This window comes from Peromyscus maniculatus, chromosome 23, assembly GCF_049852395.1.
Source record: "Peromyscus maniculatus bairdii isolate BWxNUB_F1_BW_parent chromosome 23, HU_Pman_BW_mat_3.1, whole genome shotgun sequence".
Classification (NCBI taxonomy): Eukaryota; Metazoa; Chordata; class Mammalia; order Rodentia; family Cricetidae; genus Peromyscus; species Peromyscus maniculatus.
The window spans coordinates 25,698,578-25,714,715 of NC_134874.1; the positions used below are offsets into that span (position 1 = coordinate 25,698,578).

General features: G+C 52.3%; 1 protein-coding gene across 1 annotated transcript in view; it reads left to right on the forward strand.

The window, feature by feature from the left end:
* The window catches only part of Castor2 (cytosolic arginine sensor for mTORC1 subunit 2), a 37,305-nt gene extending 24,085 nt beyond the window's left edge, over positions 1-13,220 (forward strand). Inside the window, exons 2-9 of the mRNA XM_006971336.4 lie at positions 1,245-1,315; positions 6,906-7,099; positions 7,307-7,439; positions 7,821-7,944; positions 9,222-9,332; positions 9,655-9,737; positions 10,347-10,441; positions 10,569-13,220. Coding sequence (XP_006971398.1) covers positions 1,245-1,315; positions 6,906-7,099; positions 7,307-7,439; positions 7,821-7,944; positions 9,222-9,332; positions 9,655-9,737; positions 10,347-10,441; positions 10,569-10,634 — 877 coding nt within the window. The 3' untranslated portion in view covers positions 10,635-13,220. The remainder of the gene's footprint in view (positions 1-1,244; positions 1,316-6,905; positions 7,100-7,306; positions 7,440-7,820; positions 7,945-9,221; positions 9,333-9,654; positions 9,738-10,346; positions 10,442-10,568) is intronic.
* Positions 13,221-16,138: the final 2,918 nt, after the last annotated feature.

Genomic DNA, 16,138 nt, shown 5'->3' on the forward strand with positions numbered 1-16,138 from the left:
TTCCAGGACAGCCAGGGCTACACAGAGAAGCCCTGTCTCATAAAGAGTTACAAGTTGGCTATGGGACAGACACATGGGATAGAGATGTCCCCGGGAAACCAAAGAGGGCTGGCGAGACGGCACAGCGGGTGAAGGGAACCGTGTCCAAGTCTGCCGAGCCGAGTTCAGTCCACAGGACCGACGTGGTGGAAGGAGGAGAGAACCTGCCCCCTGCAAGCTGCCCTCTGACCTCCACATGTGCACCACAGCCTGCTCCCGTTTGCACAGACGCAAATCAGTGACAAGGGAAGGAGCTGGAGGGGAGCTGAGTGTGTGTGTGCTGGTGACCAAGTCAGAATATCAGGGAGACAAGGAGTGCATGTCCCCAAGCAGGCATCTTCCGCTTCAGAATTTTTTTATGCATTAAGTGTGTGCATGAATGTGCCTGTGGGAGTCTGTGTGCACCACACGGAGATCGGAGGGGGTTGGCTCTGCTGGAGCTGGAGTTATGGGCGGTTGTAAGCCACTTGATAGGGATGCTTGGCACCGAACCCAAGCCCTCTTGAGCGCTAAGTGCTGTTTTACCACAGAGCCGTCTCTTCGGCCCCTTGAACATCAGGTTTGCGGCGTGTGAGTTACACATCGCAAATGTTGCTCTCTTAGCCAGCTGTGGTGGTGCACATCTGTAATCCCAGCCCTTACTGGGTTGGAGGACTGGGAGCTGCAGGTCAGCATTGCTCACATGAGTGATGAATGAATTGGAGGCCAGCCTGGACTGTCTCCAAAAAGGAAAAAAAGTCACTCTGTTTAGTGGATAGTTCTTTGGGTTTGATAGAGATGTAAGATTTTGCAGCCACCACCACCACATACCAGAGAGTACACAAGGGACCTGATGATGTAGCTTAGTGGTAGAGCCCCTGCCTAGAATCCCCCAGTGAGGGGCTGGGGTGTGGCTCAGTGGTAGAGCCCCTGTCTAGAATCCCCCAGTGAGGGGCTGGGGTGTGGCTCAGTGGTAGAGCCCCTGCCTAGAATCCCCCAGTGAGGGGCTGGGTTGTGGCTCAGTGGTAGAGCCCCTGCCTAGAATCCCCCAGTGAGGGGCTGGGGTGTGACTCAGTGGTAGAGCTCCTACCTAGAATCCCCCAGTGAGGGGCTAGGGTGTGACTCAGTGGTAGAGCCCCTGCCTAGAGTCCCCCAGTGAGGGGCTGGGGTGTGGCTCAGCAGGGGACCTTCCTAGACTAACCAGATATTCTTGCCTTTCTGCTCAGGTGCAAGTTTTTCAGTCTGACAGAGACCCCCGAGGACTACACCATCATCGTGGATGAGGAGGGCTTCCTAGGTAAGTGTCTCCCCTCACAAGTCAGGCCACCTGCCCACCTCCTTGTTTCCTTTTCTATTTTCTTTGTTGTTGTTTAATGGGGGAAGGAAGCTGTTTGGGGTATTTCATTTTGTTTGGTTGGAGATTCGGAGTTTGGTGGTGATGGCTTTTTTTACATTTTACAATTATAGGTTTATTTTGTGTATACGTGCACACACATGCCAGAGCATGGGTGTGGAGGTCAGAGGGCAACCTGTGGAAGTCAGTTCTACCCCTCTACTATGTGGGTTCTAGGGGTTACACTAAGGTCATCAGGATTGGTGCCCAGCCGTCTCTCTGGCCCTTGTCTGTTTGTTTGTTTGTTTGTTTGTTCTTTGTTTTTGAGATAGGGTCTCCCTCTATAGCCCAGGCTACCTCAAACATAGGATCCTCCTCTTCTGCAGCCTCCCAAATGCTGGGATTATAGGAATGTGACATCATGCCTAATTTTTTTTTCTTGTTTCTCTTTTTTAATGTGTTTGATACAAAACCACTTTGTTATTTATTTAGGTAGTGTGCATGTGTGTGTGTGCCTGAATATATGTATGTGTACCATGTGCGTGCAGAAGCCTATGGAGGTCAGAAGAAGGCATCAGATCCTCTGAAACTAGACTTATAGGCTGTCGTGAGCTGTGATGTGCTGGGAACCAAACCCGGATCCTTTGCAAGAACAGTGAGTGGCTCTTAACCACGGAGCCATCTCTGTATTTTTATTTCTCCGTTTTTTAAATTTAAATGTTATTTGGTTATCATAAAATTTATCCTTTGGGGGGGGGCTAAAAAGATGGCTTGGTAGTTATGAGGCTCTCTACAAATGGAAATACATCCATTTTGTTCTTCCATGCACCGTATTGATGACAGGGCAGAGGGGAGTCACTGAGCTTTCTCACAGGTGTTGGATTTCGGGGGAAACTAAGTCTTCAAAAGTCTATCGAGAGAGACAGAAAGGGAGGCACAGGTCTGTAACCCCAGCATCTAAGAGACTGAAATAGGATCAATACATCAGAGCTAGCCTGAGTTACGTTGGAAAGCCTTGTGTTCAAGCATTGTTAGGGTTTCTATCGCTGTGAAGAGACACCATGACCACGGTAACTCTTATAAAGGGAAACATTTCATTGGGCAACTTACAGAGATTTAGTCCATTATCATGGCAGGAAGCACAGCAGCATGCAGGCAGACATGGTGCTGGAGAAGGAGCTGAGAGTCCTACATCCAGATCCACAGGCAGCAGAAGCAACTGTGGGTCACACTGAGCATAGCTTGAGCATAGGAGACCTTGAAGCCCACCCCTAACTGTGATGCACGCACGTCCTCCAACAAAGCCACAACCTCCTAAGTGCCACTCCCTATGGGGGCCATTTTCTTTCAAACCACTATAAGCACAAAGGGCTGGGGATCTGATTCAGTGGTGGAGAATCCCCCAGTGAGGGGCTGGGGTGTGGCTCAGTGGTAGAGCACCTGCCTAGAATCCCCCAGTGAGGGGCTGGGGTGTGGCTCAGTGGTACAGCTCCTGCCTGGAATCCCCCAGTGAGGGGCTGGGGTGTGACTCAGTGGTAGATCACCTGCCTAGAATCCCCCAGTCAGGGGCTGGGGGTGTGGCTCAGTGGTAGAGCACCTGCCTAGAATGCCCCAGTGAGGGGCTGGGGTGTGGCTCAGTGGTAGAGCGGTTGCCTTCCATATTCAAAGCTCCAAATTCCATCCCCAACAAGAGTATAAAATCATGACTTGGGACTTGGAATTACCTCATCTGCTAGTCCCTTAGCCTCCCCCATGGAAAAGCATACTCCAGAGATATCTGTCCTTTAAAAAAAAATAAATAATCAAACTAACTTGTATGTCTTGATTGAGATGGTCTCTGCCACTAAGGCAGGAGGGTCTCATCACTAGCCAAAGAGCCTTGCATTCAGCAGGAACCTTGGGATCCTTCCAGCGGCCCCCAGGGTAAAGTTAAATGCCCATTTTACAAATGAAGAGCCAGCTGTCCATCAACAGAGGAAATTCAAGGCTAGCCTGGGCTACATGAGACCTTGTCTTTAGACTGGAGAAACAGCTCAGGAGTTAAGAGCACTTGCTCTTGCAGAGGACCTGAGTTCAGTTCCCAGCACCCACATCAGGCAGCCCACAGCCACCTGTAACTCCAGCTCCTGGGGATCTGGCGCCCTCTTCTGGACTCCATGGGCACCTGCACACACATGAACACACACACACACACACACACACACACACACACACACACACACACACACGAAAGTTTTCAAAATAAAAGTCTGTAAGTAGGTCTGTCTGATGTCATTGTCACTCTCATACCTAGAACATTCATCACTGAACATGGCGTGCCCTACAATCATTCCAGAATTTTCCCCCAAAATGGCTTACGGTTGTGCGTGAGGCATTGTCTGTTTGGTTCTGAAATACATCGCGGTGTGAGTCACTTGCTGTTGTCTGGGCCCTCCTGACTTGCCACCAACAGGAGATGTGGTTGGCATCAGGGGTGAAGGGTGACCACCTCACAAAGCTGCGTTTTGGGATACCCCGGCTCGCAGAAATTCCCAGGAGACAATAGGGGCTTCAAATGCCACCCACCCCCCAAGAAGCCCTTTGTTACTAAGTTTGGGCTCCTTAGAAGTCTAAAAGCAGGAGGCTGGGGAGATGGACCAGTTGGTAACGTACTGGCCAAGCAAGTATGAAGACCCGAGTTCAGATCCCCTGAACCTTTATAAGAAAAGAAAGAATGGACGGAAGGCAGGCAGGCATGAGAGTTACAGAGGCAGGAGGATTCCTGGTGCTCACTGTCCAACCAGTCTGGTTCAGTGGGAGACCCTGTCTCAAAAAAAAAAAAAAGACTGGCAGCCGGACGGTGGTGGCTCACACCTTTAATCCCAGTACTCGGGAGGCAGAGGCAGGCGGATCTCTGTGAGTTCGAAGCCAGCCTGGTCTACAGAGGGAGTTCCAGGAAAGGCGCAAAGCTACACAGAGAAACCCTCTCAAAAAAACAAAAAACCAAAAAAAAAAAAAAAAAAAAAAAAAAAGAAATGACAAGAATTCCAGAACTGAGCCAAGGCAAGGTCTGGGCAGGGCCAGGGCTTGGGAATCTTGTTCCTGGAGAGACAGGTAGAAAACACAGAGCCCACCTCCTAGGCAACAGGTAGTCAGAGAAACCCAAGACCCAGGGGTCACCCCTCCCCGGCTCCTCTTCTGTCTCTCTTCTGTGAAGCTGCCTGCCCCTTCATTACTAACTGGCTGACCACGGGCCCTTCTGAGTCAGCAGGACCAATGGGCTTCCCCGAGGCTGTGGTCACCATGGCGACTGAGCTAGGCAGATAGGATTCTGATAGACTTCACTCAGCATCCCCTCCTCCCAAGCCATCTTTTCTGAAAGCTGGCCCGGCCCCTCCCCCTCTTATTCTCTATCCCTGTTCCCAGCCCCATCTCTTTGGGGACACATTGCTTCTTCTTCTTCCTGTTAGTCCTTAAGACAGGGCCTGGATTTATTTTTTTATTATTTTTATTTTTTGTTTGTTTGTTTGTTTTGGCTTTTTGAGACAGGGTTTCTCCGTGTGTAGCCTTGGCTATCCTGGATCTCACTCTGTAGACCAGGCTGGCCTTGAACTCATAGAAATCCACCTGCCTCTTCCTCCCAAGTGCTGGGTAAAGGCATGTACCACCACCGCCCAGCTGACCTGAATTTTTTTTAAGTCCACTAAGTTTGAATCTTCTTTTTTGTTTATTTGGTTGCTTGGTTTGTTTTATTTATCTTTTTTTTTTTTTTGAGGCACCATCAGATATATCTCAGACTGGTGGGTAGCATCAGGGATCCTGATCCTCCTGCCTCCACTTTCCAAGTGCTAGACTACAGGCAGGCACCAGCATTTCCGGTTTTATGTGGTACTGGGGCTAGAACCCGGGGCTTTCTGGATGCTAGAGAGGCGCTCTGCCAGGCGCTCTTGTGTCTCCAGCCCTTCTTTTGTCTGTTTGGTTTTTTGTTTTTTCAATTCAAGCTCATTATGTAGCCCAGGCTAGCCTGGAATTCAGGCTGCTGCTGCTTCAGCCTCCCAAGAAGCTGGGGTTACAGGTGTTCAGTTTACAGGGGTCCACTCCACCCAACTTTGTCTGTGAATCTTGGCCTGGTTGTTCCCGGTCTAGAGATAACTGGGCAAATTGCTGGTCCCTTTTAAACATTCATGTGGAGGGGACAGGCATGCTTCCTCTGCAGGATCCTTGTAGTGTTCATAGTACCCCAGTTCCACTTCTTGCCGTATCTCTGTCCTATTCTATGCCAGGAATGGAGTTCGGGTGGCCTCAGCAAGAGCCTGGCATTTTATGAAGAATCCTGTAGTTGAGTCTCTGGGCTCAGATCCACGGAGATACTGTGTACGTGGTGTTGTATGATGTTTCCTGGGGCGATAGGGACAGAAATTTCTTCACCCCAGATAGGCCACCCACAGCAGACCCAAGAAAGGATTCCACCTAAGTCTAGCTTATTGAGCCAGTAAGTCTGTTGGGGTTACCTACAGGAGCATGGATGAGTCAAAGGCAGCCACACGACTAAAAGCCCTCACCAGCATGGGTGGTGACTCATGAAAGCTGATTCCCTGGAGCTCCCTGGACAATTTGAAGGGAGCTCCACCTGAGTCCCTGTCCCCCAGCAACTATTTCAGGGGCTTTCTGAGTCTTGTACGTTTCAGGGTCTTCCTGAGCGCTCTGAGATTTAGGATTCGGGTAGTTTTTAATTTGTTTTGTTTTGGTGAGAGATGGCCTCATTGTGTTGTCTTGGCTGTCCTGGAACTCACTCTGTAGACCAGGCTGGCCTTGAACTCACAGAGATCTGCCTGCCTCTGCCTTCTCCTGAGGGCTGGGACTAAAGGTCGGTAACACTATGCCCAGAGCCTCAAGAGTTTTGTTGTTGACTTTCTGGATTTTCCAGAGCCTTCCTCCAGAAGGGAATGTTTCTGTTTAAAAACAGCTACACTGGAGAGGTGGCTCAGAGGTTAAGAGCACCGGCTGCTCTTGCAGAGGTCCTGAGTTCAATTCCCAGCAACCACAATGGTGGCTCACAACCATCTGTAACTAACTCCCGCCCCATGAGAGCCCCTCTTCCGGGGAATCTCCCCTCCAAAGGCAACAGGTACAAACGTGGTATATAGGCATACATGCAGGCAAAACACCCATATACATTAAAAATAAAAGTTTTTTATTTTATAAAGAAAAAATAAGTCTTTAAAGTCAAAATTTTAATTGAAGTAGTAATTCAGGGCTGGAGTGTTGGCTCTGTAGTTAAGAGGACCCCAACACCCACATGGTGGTTTACATCTCTAACCTCCAGCTCCAGTGATTCTGACGCCCTCTTCTGGCCTCCTCAGCAATTGCACTCATGTGCACATACCCACCCAGGACACGCACATGCGCATAAATACATAAAAAATACTTTTAAATGAGGAAACTGAGACCCTAAAGACAGTCTCTAGGGCCTCAGCCAATCCACACACCTCTGCCTACCTCTTCAGCCAGGCCGGGCAACACCCAGGCCCCAGGCAGTCACCAGCATCATCATCTGTGCCCCTCCCCCCTGCAGAGCTGCCCTCCTCTGAGCACCTGAGCGTGGCTGATGCCACCTGGCTGGCCCTGAACGTGGTGTCTGGTGGCGGCAGCTTCTCCAGCTCCCAGCCCATCGGTGTGACAAAGATCGCCAAGTCTGTCATCGCCCCACTGGCTGACCAGAACATCTCCGTGTTTATGTTGTCCACCTATCAGACCGACTTCATCCTGGTGAGTCAAAGCTAGGGTGCGCACACTCCCATACAGTCAAAGACTGGCTGTGCCTGCCTTCTCCATGTGACACACACACATACTGCTGCTTCTAGCATGCTCATTATTCTGTCCCAACACCGCTCTGCCCCCCACCTCAGCCCTGTGCACTACCGCAGGAATTGGGATGAGCTGGGGGGCTCAGGGACTCTGGCTTCCCGTCCTCAGGTGCGCGAGCGTGACCTGCCCTTTGTCACTCACACCTTGTCCTCGGAGTTCACCATCCTTCGGGTTGTCAATGGAGAAACGGTAGCGGCCGAGAACCTCAGTATCACCAATGGCTTTGTGAAGCCCAAGATGGGTGAGTTGGGATGGAGGGGAGTGCCCCCAGCTGGAAAGCCTGGCTCTCGGAGTCCGCCTGGTGTTCCCTGGATTCCGTATGGAGCAGCCCGCAAGGGCCAGAGATGGCTCCCGTCTCAGCCCAGCTCATGGTGTCAGGGTGACTCCCTATAGTAGGGAACTTGGAATACAAGCTTGGAGGACTGGGGGGACTTTCTCAGCAGCCAGAGCAGCATGGATAAAGGCTCAGAGCCCAGAAGGGACATTTAAGAATGAGTGCAGTGTGTGTGCTGGGGGTGAGAAATTCACATGGGCCGTGTTAAACCAAGTCTGAGGCTTGGCCCAACTCCTATACACAGAAGCACCACTCTGGCCTTAATACCTCTGTCCTGTGCTCTTTCAGTCCAGAGACCAGTCATCCACCCCTTATCCAGCCCAAGCAACAGGTTCTGTGTCACCAGCCTGGACCCTGACACACTGCCCGCCGTCGCCACACTTCTCATGGATGTGATGTTCTATTCCAATGGGTAGGTGCTGGGGACTGGGGTGGGGGAAGACACCATGGAGATACCACTCTACCCGGGAGCCCTGACCTTATTCTACCCATAAGTCCAATCTGCAGGAGGGAGCACAGTGTGCCCGGCAGCCTAATCTGAAGGGGAGATTCAGACCTGCCCTAGAAACAAGTCCAAGAGAGAGGTTTGGTTCCACCTGGGAGCCTGTCTTCCTGAGGGTTTCTATTGCCGCGTTTAAAAACACCGTGACCGAAAAGCAAGTTGGAGAGGAAAGGATTTATTTGGCTTACACTTTCGTATCGCTGTTCATCACCAAAGGAAGTCAGGACAGGAACTCAAGCAGGGCAGGAACCTGGAGGCAGGAGCTGATGCTGAGGTCATGGAGGGGTGCTGCTTACTGGCTTGCTTCCCCTGGCTTTGCTCAGCCTGCTTTCTTATGGAACCCAGGACCAGCAGCCCAGGGATGGCTCCACCCACCAAGGGCTGGATGGACTGGGCCCTCCCCCGTTGGTCACTAAGTGAGAAAATGCCTTACGGCTGGAGCTCATGGAGGTATTTCCTCAACTGAGGCTCCTTCCTTCAAGTTGACACAAAACCAGCCAGGACAGAGCCCAGTCTGAGGAGAGAGGCACTGGTCTACCCAAGAACCCAGACTGACGGGGGAGACATATGTGTGCCTATCATCTAGTCCTTCAGTTCTTTCCAGCCTCCCTCTCATGATGTGTTTTGAACCTTGGTGGTAGGGTTGAGGTCCCATTTAGAGCTCAGCACTCAATATTCACTCAGCACTTTGACCAGGTAAGTCTGTACATTAACTACCACCTCCTGGAGAGAGAATGTTTCTCTGGCTACGGTGGAGAGCAGCACTAATCCACGAGTCTGAATATACGTATCTAGAAGGCAAAATAACAATAGGTTGCCCCCTCCCCCCAGGCCTGTGACCTCCAAAGCCATAGGCTTTTGACCAAGTTTACGGTACATGTAAACATGGTCATGTAATCATGAATTTTACGTGTAAACTTGTACACATGAATTTCCCCCTGGGCAGCAGGTCCTAGATTCAAGCAGAGAGTGGTTGGTTACCCTGATAACCACCATGCCACTATGGCACCGGGGGTCACGTCTTACCTGGCAGGTCAGTAATGTAACGTTCAGGGTCTGTGACTTCCTGAGTCATGAGCTTTTTGGTGAAGGCAAGACAACCCTTTCCTGCCAGACCAGTGGGTGACAGATAGCGTGGAGGCTGGGGCAGGAGCCTCACCCTCACAGCTCCCCTCTTGATCCCCCAGAGTGAAGGACCCCATGGCTGCCAGTGACGATTGTGGCCACATCCGCTTCTTCTCCTTCTCACTCATTGAGGGCTACATCTCACTGGTGATGGATGTCCAGACCCAGCAGAGGTGGGCAGGGCCCTGTGTGGATGCTAAGGGGGCCTGGGTGGGAGCATGTGTCTTCTTCCTAGTCTGATGCTCCCTTTATCAGAGATGGTTCCTATAGGTGCAGGGGTCATCCAGGGTCCACAGCATGATGGTGCCAATGTAGAGATTCGAACCCTGGTCCCAGTGCCGGCTGTCCCCAGGGTCTTACCCCCAGCATTGCCTTCCCTCTCTGGCCCTACAGTCGTCCCCCGCCATAAAGCAGAGAAGGTTCCCCAGAGCTGGGGTAGCAGCCGTTGGCGCCAGCCTCCTCTGATTCCTCTGACTCCTTTGATTTCCTCTGAAGGTTCCCGAGTCATTTGCTATTCACGAGTGCATCCGGAGAGCTCTGGAAGATGGTGCGGATAGGAGGACAACCCCTGGGATTCGGTGAGCCGGGGCAGGGGGTGGGGTCAGGGGGCAACACCTGTGTGCAGTCACTCCTGGGGTACCCGGGCAGCTCCACACGACGTGGTGATCTCAACAGGGAGAATGAGGCTAAAAGAGGCGGAAGCCCCCATTCTGACAGATCCCTTGCCTGTGGTGTGAGAAGTATATGAAGGCCTCAGGAAACCAATAAGAGGACTTTACCAGAGGGCTCTTATTTACCCCTCGGTTGAAAGATTAAGACACTGGGGCTGGGAGTGAGACTTTAGGAGTAGAGCACCTGCCTAGAGTCCCCCAGTGAGGGGCTGGGGTGTGGCTCAGTGGTAGAGCTCCTGCCTAGAATCCCCCAGTGAGGGGCTGGGGTGTGGCTCAGTGGTAGAGCACCAGCCTAGAATCCCCCAGTGAGGGGCTGGGGTGTGGCTCAGTGGTAGAGCACCTGCCTAGAATCCCCAGTGGGGGGCTGGGGTGTGGCTCAGTGGTAGAACACCTGCCTAGAATCCCCCAGTGAGGGGCTGGGGTGTGGCTCAGTGGTAGAGTCCCTGTCTAGAATCCCCCAGTGAGGGGCCAGGGGTGGAGCACCTGCCTGGGCTCTAAGCACCTGTGTCTCCCTAGACGAGTGTGGAATTGTAGCTCAGATCTCTGAGCCCTTGGCAGCTGCAGACATCCCGGCATATTACATCAGTACTTTCAAGTTCGACCATGCATTGGTGAGTAGCCCCTGGGAACAGGCACGGATTACTCAGGTAGGGAACAGGTTCCTGGGCTAACACACTTTGTTTTTTTGTTTTTTTGTTTTTTTTGTTTTTTTCCTTTCTTTTGCTTCCTGCCCTGTAGGTTCCAGAGGAGAATATCAGTGGTGTTATCCACGCCCTGAAGGTCAGTCAAGGAGGGAAGCATTAGAAGAGGCTCATCTCCGGGCTCCTCTCTGCCACAGCCTACATGGGCCTTTTCCCCAACGAAGGTTATTCTTGCAGTATTTCCCTGTGGACTGAAAGATCGGCCCCAGGACCCTAAGGACGGGGCCTCTGGGACACTCCCCTGATTCCTGACTCCCTCCAGGCCTGAGTCCAAGCCAAGGCCATCCCCACATCCACCTCTAGCCTTCCAGCGTCCCCAGCCTTTTCAATAATGACTCAGTTTCCCCCCCATGGGGATGTGCCCATCTTCCTCCCCCAAATTCCACCCCAGAAAGTGGTCTCTGAGGCCCGGGGGGCTTGGGAACAGCCCAGGGCCTCACCTACAGCCCACAGCAAACACCAAAGGAAGTTGGCGCCTCCCACAAGACACTGGGGTCCTGATGCACCTGGGGACATCTTAGGACGTTGGTGGAGCAAGATTGGGTGTGCAGAGCTGGGGAAGCCTCCGTGAGGAGCCTGCCCACCCAGGGTGAATGGTACAGTTGCTTCTCTCATATCAGAGGAACAGGGCCTGGTTCCCTCAGGATGGAGGCCAGCAGGCCACCCTCAGGTCATAATGGCCAGTGAGCCTCAGACAGTAGCGGTGGGCCCCCTACGACCAAGCTGGGGAAACAAACCCAAGACCCTAGAACCCCACCTGCTGACCACACAGGGCCTGTGTCGATTCCCATGACAACTGCCAAGAGGGGTCCTGGGACAACCTCCCCACCAAGAGCCCTTGTCCCTGGAGGAGGAAGGAATCCCAGGACACCTCCTTTCCCACCAGCCTAGAGCACCAGCTTCTCTCCATCCTCTGTTCGCTCTCCCTGGACCCAACATAGGCCAGCAAAGACTCAGTTTCCTCCCAGCAATGGACATCCCCACCAGCCCAGGCCTAGAGTGCCTTGGGCCATGTCCACCTCCCCAGCTGTCACTTAGACCAGCCTAAGAGTTTCCCCCCTTCATCCTCTCTACCCCACTTTTAGGGGACAAAGAGGCCTCAAGCCCCCAGTTCACACACCTGCCCAAAATACACCCAGCAGTCTGTGGCCGTGGTGATACCTGGGAGGCAGCTGTCTTGAGCATTTGTAGAGAGAGGGGGGAAAAAAGAAAATCACATTTGCAGTTTTTTTTACTCAGTTTTTTTTGCATACAGGTGGCTGGGGAAGGAATAGTCTTGTTTGGAGGAAATGGGACCTGTTTGAGTCTTATTCGGGTGCCCAGAGTTCAGTGGCACTTAGCAGCACCGTGTGTCTCTGCGGACAGACGCAAATGCAAAGATGTTTCCTAAGAATCTTGGCCTTGTCTTCTCAGGAGGGTTATTGGGAGCCGAGCTCTGGCACAAGACACCAGGGCCCCCATAGCACCCCCTATGGGGCATCCCAGCCTATCAGGTGGTAAGAGTGCCTGAGGGTGGTATCATGAGCTGGGACTATGGGATCCACCAGACTTAGGCTTTTGGGGGTGTTTTCTCGGGCCTCTATTACGCTGTCTCCAACAAGGTCAGAGGAGGGAATGTTTATTTACTCCTGCAAAGGTCTCTGTACGAACTGTGTTCCTCCCTTCCCTGGGCCACAGGAGCATACCCAGATGGAGGATGTATTCTAGAACCCTGTAGAAGCTCAGTCCAGCATGCTAATCAAAATTACCTCGGGTGGGGTTTGATTTTTTGTTGTTGTTGTTTTGTTTTGTTTTGTTTTGTTTTTGAATTCCTTTTGCACAAGACAACCAAATCTTATCGATTGTTTTCTGGTCCCAAAAGGGTAAGGGCCAAGTAGGCAGGGGCCATAGTGAGGGCCCTGAGTCCCCTTCTTCCCACCCTGGAAGGCCTTGATTGTCCAGGATGCACCTCTCTGTAACCCTTCTGTCCTGCCTTCCAGCTATCCCTTCTCATCGTGTAAGTGTGCTGGCCCCCCGCACCCCCCCACCCCAGAGTTGTGTGGCCCCCCTAGACTTGCTAGGATGAAACTGTGTATTGTACACACCTATAAATACGTGTTTTATGTTAATAGAGATATATTCTGTAAATAGCATATATACTTGAGCAATATATATGTTAATATATTCTGTGTGCGCAGGACACAGGCAAGGGCCCCACCTCATGTGCGCACACACGGGGACATTTTGAGCCACCGTATATATTTTTAATTTGAATATGTAGGCAATACAACGATTGGAAAAGCCCTGGGGTCCTTGAGGCCAGCTTGGAGGGGAGACAAAACCACCAGCCTACTGCATCTGGGACAGGTTTAGAGGGCCAGCGTGGTCTGCTTTATAGCTACTGCACCCCCATTCCCACAGCCTAGCGCTCTGGATGCTCTTATTTTATTTGGAGGGGACATTGATCCAGAAGGGGGATTGGGATTTTTTTACATTTTAACAGTGGCTCCCTCCCTCAGGGTTACTCCGAAAACATTGTCTGGTAAATCCATTGTGTTCTGATCTCCCTCCCAGAGTCCCTTCTCTATAGAAAGCTGTAGGCCTGGCATCTTACCTGATTTTTTTTGTTGTGTTAGTTGTGTTCTTGAGGCTGGGTCTCTTTATATAGCTCAGGCTGTCCTGGAACTCCTTATGTAGACCAGACTGGCCTTGAATTTATAGAAATCTGCCTGCCTCTGCCTCTTGAGTACTGGGATTAAAGGCGTGCGCCACCACGCCTGGCTGATTTTTTTTTTCCTTAATTCCTGCTAGTTTAGGAATCTCAGGTTCGCTTCCCTGCTTTCTCCCTAGGGCAGACTCCACAGGACCCAAAACATCACACATATTCCCCCAACTGTGTGTCTAGAGAGGAGCTGAGGCCTGGGTCTGCCTGCCCAGCCTTCCAGAGACCCCACTATTTAGCTACAGGGGGTCCTTGTGAAGAAGCTGGGTCTCTGTGTGCTGTAGGTAACATAGGCATGATAGAGTCTGTACAGCCCTGGGAGATGGGACAGTCCTCATTGAGGCCCTCTGCTCTTGTGTGTTTAGTGCTGTCTCCCCACTTCTTGGCATCTCCTGGTTTTATGAATGTGGGGGTCACTCCAGCCCCTGCTGACCCAGCCTCAGAGGTGACCCAAGTGGCATGCCAGTCAGCAGTCAAGGCTCTCTGGGGGATTTTGTTTGTATTTTCCCCGCAGTGCTGAGGATTGTAGGCAGGGCCTCGTGTATTCGAGGCAAGTACTCCCCCGGCCACTCCCAGTGCCTAGCAGCAGAGTCTCCTGGCCCACAGGGAGGCTAGGAGAATGGGCTGTTAAGGTAGAGTATTGGGAAACACAGTCAGACCCCCTGGGCAGGGCTACCAAGTCACGGACTCCAGGGGTTGGTATCTGCCTGAAAGACACTCTAATTAGAAAAGTTTACTTTGGGGTGTGGCTCTGTGGATAGTGGGATAATGCTCGCCTAGCATGCATGAAGCTCTGGATTCAATGCCCAGCACTCAGGAGATGGATGCAGACAGATCACAAGTTAAGGCCAGCCTGGGCTACATGAGACCCTGTCTCAAAAGAAAAAAAAAAAAAAAAAAGTCAAATATCACTTGTAGCTTTGACTTCCTGTCCACTGCAGACCAATGAGACCGTTCAGTGTCCCCATTTACAAAGCCCCCTCCCCAACTTTGGCTCAGCTCCACACCCTGGAGCACACCCGCTTCCCCAGAAATCTGTTTCTCCCCCAGATCTCAGCAGCATTGCCCACTGTATACTCCTTTCCTCCACAGGGTCTCTAAAGACCACACACACACACACACACACACACACACACACACACACACACACACACACACACCTATAGAGGTATGCAGCCCCGACCCCATAAAACCCGCTTCCCCAAGCCTCTGGAGCATCAGCATTTACCCTGTTCCACCAGCTGCAGGCAACAGGTTCCTAGTGTGATGGGCGGGGGTCTGGGAACCTGGTTCAGTCTGCTGCCCATCAGGCAGTGTTGCTGAAGCATCCTGCTTAGGCCGGGGAGGTGGTTCCCCCTGTAGTACGGTGGAAGGAACTGTGGAAGTCCGAAAGATACTCAGGCAGGTGGGAAGGAGCTAGCTCCTGTGCACAGCCAGCCCACCCCTTTGTCTGGTCCACGGTCGTCAAAGATCTGGACCACCCACTACCAGCCCCTCCCCACCACATCTCCCAGGCTGGCCTTTAAAAGTCCCCAGCCGCCTCTGGACCACACGCCAGCGCCTCTGGATGGGATGGGGGCAACACAGGCTCTTCTTGGCTAAGGCAGCTGACAGAGGGAGCGGAAGGGAGGGTCTACTTGGACTCTTGAGTGATTAGAAGGCATGGCGGCAGGAGCGTGAGGCGGCTGGTCACGTGCCATCCACAGTCAGGAAGCAGAAAGAGATGGATGCTGGTGCTCAGCTCACTTTCTCCTTCCTATTCAGTCCAAGAGCCCTTGGAAGGGTGCCGCCCACCTTCAGGGTAGGTTTTCCCACCTCAATTAATCCAGTCCCCCTGACAGACTTAGGGAGAAGTTGGTCTTCTAGCTAGTTCTGGATCCTGTCAAGATGACTATTAGGCATCACAGGACACCCCTCGCCCACCCGTGTTCATTCTGTGAGCAGAATTGGGGAACCATAGGTGGGGTCAGCACTTGGTGAGGGGAGTCTGGGTGAGGAATAGGGGGGCTCCCCAACCGGGGTGGGATATAGCTTTGAGTTTCCACGTGATGAGTATTGTGCTGAGGGTCCAAGTATAGCCTGGAAGGGTGGCAGACCTCCACTTTGACATCCAGGAGGGGAGTGAGGCCAAGATGGCCGACTGCCAGTCAGCCTTGCTCTGAGGTGTGGGGCTGTTGTGGAGGAGTAGAGCTAACTTGATAGACCTAACCTTTTCATACATCTCTGCTTTCTTGTTCATGTCCATTTCCTAATTTGAAGCAGCAAACGGAGACGTTTAACTGATCCCGGTGGGCCCCCCCACACACACACAAGGCACCAGTAGAGGCCCGAGGCCATGGCGCCTGTGAGCATCAGTTTGGTGGTGACGGTTTGTGGCACTTGGGAAGAGGAGGGAAGCTGGGAGAGTCAAAAGTGGGAGGTGGCCCATGTGTCAGGATGCTGTTCTGTGTGGTTAGTGTGTGTGTGTGTGTGTGTGTGTGTGTGTGTGTGTGTACGTACATGTATTAGGCATGAGTGTGTGCACACATGTGCAGAGCCTATCAGAGCTGTGAGCTATTTCATGCAGTGTTTAGTAACCCACTGCCACTCAGAGTTAACCAGATGGGGGGGATCCAGGCCCTGGCTCCGGGGTGGAACGTAGAGTTCTTCTGATGGGATAGGCTCCTTTCCTATTCTCTGAATCCCCAGGAGACTCTACCCTCCGAGGCCCGGGGGCAGTCCATGTAGGCAGCCTGAGCTGGCCCAGGCCCACCCATGGGACTCTTCAAACGTTTCATTTCTGAAGACAGTATTCGCAGGGAGAGGGGCTGGAGACAAGAGGAGCCCTTTGCTTTCCAGGAACTCATCCTGGAAAAGGGTCCACAAAGCTGAAGACCCCAGCAACGGGCAGAATCCAGGTCTCCGCG